Genomic DNA, 4,488 nt, shown 5'->3' with positions numbered 1-4,488 from the left:
TACAATTACTGACTGTAGTCCATTTATTTCTCTGCATGCTTTGTTAGCCCCCTTTCATGCTGTTCTTCAATGGTCAGGACCCTCCCAGGTCCACTACAGAGCTGGTATTATTTAGGTGGTGGATCATTCTCAGCACTGCAGTGACACTGACATTGTGGTGGTGTGTTAGTGTGTGTTGTGCTGGTATGAGTGGATCAGACACAGCAGTGCTGCTGGAGTTTTTAAACACCTCACTGTCACTGCTGGACTGAGAATAGTCCACCAGCCAACAGCTCCCTGTGGGCAGCGTCCTGTGACCACTGATGAAGGTCTAGAAGATGACCAACTCAAACAGCAGCAATAGATGAGCGATCGTCTCTGACTTTACATCTACAAGTTGGACCAACTAGGTAGGAGTGTCTAATAGAGTAGGCAGTGAGTGGACACGGTATTTAAAAACTCCAGCAGCGCTGCTGTGTCTGATCCACTCATACCAGCACAACACACACTAACACACCACCACCATGTCAGTGTCACTGCAGTGCTGAGAATGATCCACCACCTAAATAATACCTGCGCTGTAGTGGTCCTGTGAGGGTCCTGACTACAGTCAGTAATTGTAGAACTACAAAGTGCTTCTATATGGTAAGTGGAGCTGATAAAATGGACAGTGAGTGTAGAAACAAGGAGGTGGTTTTAATGTTATGGCTGATCGGTGTATATATACACACACAAACAAACACACCTGGAGACTTTTGTAGGGTGGGTTCCGTCTGTTGCTTTCCTTATACCTCTCTAAATTTTCGAATAGTTAAAACTGGCTACCCATTCTCATTCTCACCAGTTATCTACCCCTCCACCAAACCCCCTAACCCTCCAAGCAACAAATCAACCAGAATCTCTGAAATCCTTTAGTGAAGTAGCACCAAATATAGAGCCGTTAATCACAGGTAAATGAATGGGACCAACTCCAGTATTTATAAACTATATTTTGTCTTTTATTATTTTACTATTTCAGTGATTGTTCATATAAGTGCTTAGTTTTATTATTCATATTATTAAACAATACAATTACAAGTCAGTAGGCATTTCTGTAGGCCCGCCAAACATTTAAAGAGTACCTCTTATTAGTAGCAATAACACCTGTTTTCATTATCAGTGTGGAAATTAATAAAATATTATTATTTAATACCTTATTAATAGCAACTATTGGTATTCTCAAGCTCACATGAAGATATCTGTTCCAATCTTGTTTTTATTGTGTGTTTTACTGGCAAATATATGAGCTAAACCTGTTAACTTAAGTGCTTCTAATTTCTATCAGATACAGCTGTTGAGTTAGGTGAGAGAATTCAGAGCTTGCTGCTAATCTGTGGATGTGTGATACTGGCAGTGGGGAATCCACCATCAAAAGCAGCGTTGAGAACTTCATCCAAAGTGCTGGCTAGAACAAAGTCCAGTACTGCACGGATATGAGCTGGAATCTCTTCCAGATCCTTCTCGTTTCGTTTGGGGAGGATGAGCCGCTTGAGACCAGCACGGTGAGCTGCCAGGACTTTATCCTTAATACCTCCCACCTAAAAGGGGAATAAAGGAAAACGTAAAGGTGTTGTCATGATGTGATGCTAACTCAACATGAGCAGCTTTCTTGAAAGTGGATACTGTGATTTAGGTTGTGTTTATACTTGTTTGATTCGCTCGGTCAGCTGCCCAGGTAGGCAGTAGGCAGCAAGGCAGCTCACTGGGTTTTCATCCAGACCCTATCATTTCCAGGGAATTCGGGGTCACACATGTCTAATGGCCCCATGATACGTCCCAGACTAGAAAGGAAATACCGGCTACTTAGCTACTGAAAAGCAACCCAAGTATCCAAATCTGGAATAATCTGTTTCCAGTTGCACAAGGCAGTTTGCTGAGGGTTTGAACGTGACTGCGCTGCAAATATGCGACCGTAGCTGTAAACAATCTCAGTAGCAACAACAGGGCAGTTTTCCGTTCGCCCTGCTGCTGTTCCTTTTTCTGTTTCCACTGTACCACATGATTAAAATCAATTGCAGATGGGGTTTAAAATGCCACTTGTATTGTCTCACTCCGATGGAAATTCTAAGGATTGCAATTAACCAATCAATGGTCTGGACTCCGATTTAGGTCGAGATGAGTAACCAGTTTAAACGCTGATACTTAAGAACAGTACGGAACACGTAGCAATGGAAACAACCAATCAGGATTAAAAAAAACATACCATATTGTGCACTTGTTTCCACTGTACCACATGATTCAAATCAATTGCAGATGGGTTTAAATATGCCAGTTGTATTGTCTCGCTTCAATGGAAATTCTAAGGATTGCAATTGACCAATCAATGGACAATGGTCTGCACTCTGAGTTAGGTAAGATGAGTAACCAATTTTAGCACTGATACTGAAGAACAGTACGGGGCACTTAGCAATGGAAACAACCAAACGTGATTTTAAAAATGTACCATATTATGCAGGGGAAAAGGGCCATATGTTGCCCCTAGGTAAGAGTGAATGAGTGTGCGATGGCATGAGATACAGGAGGTTAAGAAAGTCCTCAGACCCCCTTTTTACCCATCAATCTACACTTACACTACCTAATAGCGTCGCTCAGGTGGCGCAGCGGTAAAACACACGCTAGCACACCAGAGCTGGGATCTCGAATATATTGTATCGAATCTCAGCTCTACCATCCGACTGGGCTGACGATTGGCCTGTTGTTCATATAGGGGTGTGGCAGTGGTAAGCTGGATAGGGTCTCCTCGTAACTGATGCAACTACGACCTCTGCCGGCTGATTGATGGCGCCTCCGCAGGGGAGGGGAAAGAGAGCGGATCAGGGTGTGTCTCTCCGTACACAGTTCTGATCCGCATTAGCACTCGCCTAGTGCAAGTGAAAAAATGCATACGGCTGCTGCCCGCGTGTCGGAGGGGGCGTGGGTTAGCTTCGTTCTCCTCAATCAGAGCAGGGATCGGCATTAGTGGGGAGGAAGCATGACGCAATCGGGCAATTGGACGCGCTAAAAGTCGTAAGAAGAAGGGGAGAAAATGCATAAACAAATTTCTTTTTTTTAATTACCCCTAATAGCATGTTTGGAAATGTTTCTCCCGACTTTAGCGCGTCCAGTTGCCCGATTGCATCATGCTTCCTCTCCACTGATGCTGATCCCCGCTCTGATCGAGGAGAACAAAGCTAACACATGCCCCCTTGGACACGTGTGCAGCAGCCGACTGCATCTTTTTACCCACACTAGGCGAGTGCATATGCGGATAAGCTTTTGTGTACAGAGAGCCACACCCTGATCAACGCACTCTTTCCTCGTCTCTGTACAGGCGCCATCAATCATCCAGCAGAGGTCGTAAATGCATCAGCCATGAGACAGTCTCTATCCGACTTTTTATACACCCTGTATGAAAAACAAGCCAATCATTGTTCATATAGCCGCCCAGCCGGATGAACCAATGGCAGCCATGCTGGAACATTAAAGAGCCTTTACCAAACACCAAACACAGCAGTCATTAAATAAAAGACATAAATTGAATTATAGAGTAAATGGAAGCTACAATACACAGTACAGCCTACCTTAATGGGTTAAATGTAAACCTAGAACATCCGGCTCCGTCTCAAATACCAAAATTTTCAAACTCAGGTACCCGAGTCGTGTTTTAGACTTTAGACTTAGAAATTTTGGACATTTTGACTAAGTAATTGCTAACTGAATTGCCGTAGGATTGCTAGGACCGCCTCAGGGTGCAAATGAACCAGTAAACTTGAGGCACTTGAACGCTACACGAATGAAAAACGTTCAACCGCTAAACACCTTACTCATTTTATTCATTCAACTTCAATGTTAAACTATCATTTTTTTCTCACCGGCAGCACCAGTCCTCTCAGAGTGATCTCTCCAGTCATGGCAACATCCGAGCGCACCAGACGCCCGCTGAACAGAGAGGCGAGACACGTTACTATAGTGACCCCGGCTGAGGGTCCGTCCTTAATGACTGCACCTGCTGGGAAGTGCAAGTGGATATCGTTGCCTTCTAGAGGGTCAGGACAGCCTGCAACTACACACATGCACAAACACACACACCAAAAAGAAATGAGGCATTCTTCATCACTAACAAACCAAATGATGCTTATTTCACTCTGCTGGCTTGGAACTGACTGACTAATAAATGATTGATCAGAACTGAATGATTTAACTCTGCATGTCTTAACTGTTAGTTAGCTGGTAGATCTTGGCGTTGCTGCGGAGCCAGCTGATAGCCAGGTGAGCTGACTCCTTCATGACGTCGCCCAACTGGCCGGTTAACGTAAGCTGGCCGTCACCCTCCATGCGACTGGCCTCCACGAACATGATCTCCCCGCCGAGCGGAGTCCAGGCCAGGCCGATAGCCACACCTGGCAGAGTCAAACGCTCTGAAACCTGCACACACACAACATACAGTGGTTAAAGAAAATAAAGACTGGATGGACTGTTTAGCCCAAAGCT

The 4,488-nt window shown here is 44.7% G+C and overlaps 1 protein-coding gene across 1 annotated transcript in view; it reads right to left on the bottom strand.

Annotated features, from left to right (window-relative positions):
• Positions 1-955: 955 nt before the first annotated feature.
• The window catches only part of lonp2 (lon peptidase 2, peroxisomal), a 29,979-nt gene continuing 26,446 nt past the window's right edge, over positions 956-4,488 (bottom strand). The window contains exons 13-15 of the mRNA XM_063004161.1: positions 4,215-4,422; positions 3,870-4,060; positions 956-1,556 (exon numbers count right to left, since the gene is read on the bottom strand). Coding sequence (XP_062860231.1) covers positions 1,332-1,556; positions 3,870-4,060; positions 4,215-4,422 — 624 coding nt within the window. The 3' untranslated portion in view covers positions 956-1,331. The remainder of the gene's footprint in view (positions 1,557-3,869; positions 4,061-4,214; positions 4,423-4,488) is intronic.

The sequence above is a fragment of the Trichomycterus rosablanca genome, chromosome 11, assembly GCF_030014385.1.
Source record: "Trichomycterus rosablanca isolate fTriRos1 chromosome 11, fTriRos1.hap1, whole genome shotgun sequence".
NCBI lineage: Eukaryota > Metazoa > Chordata > Actinopteri > Siluriformes > Trichomycteridae > Trichomycterus > Trichomycterus rosablanca.
This window is presented reverse-complemented; position numbering and strand designations above follow the sequence as displayed.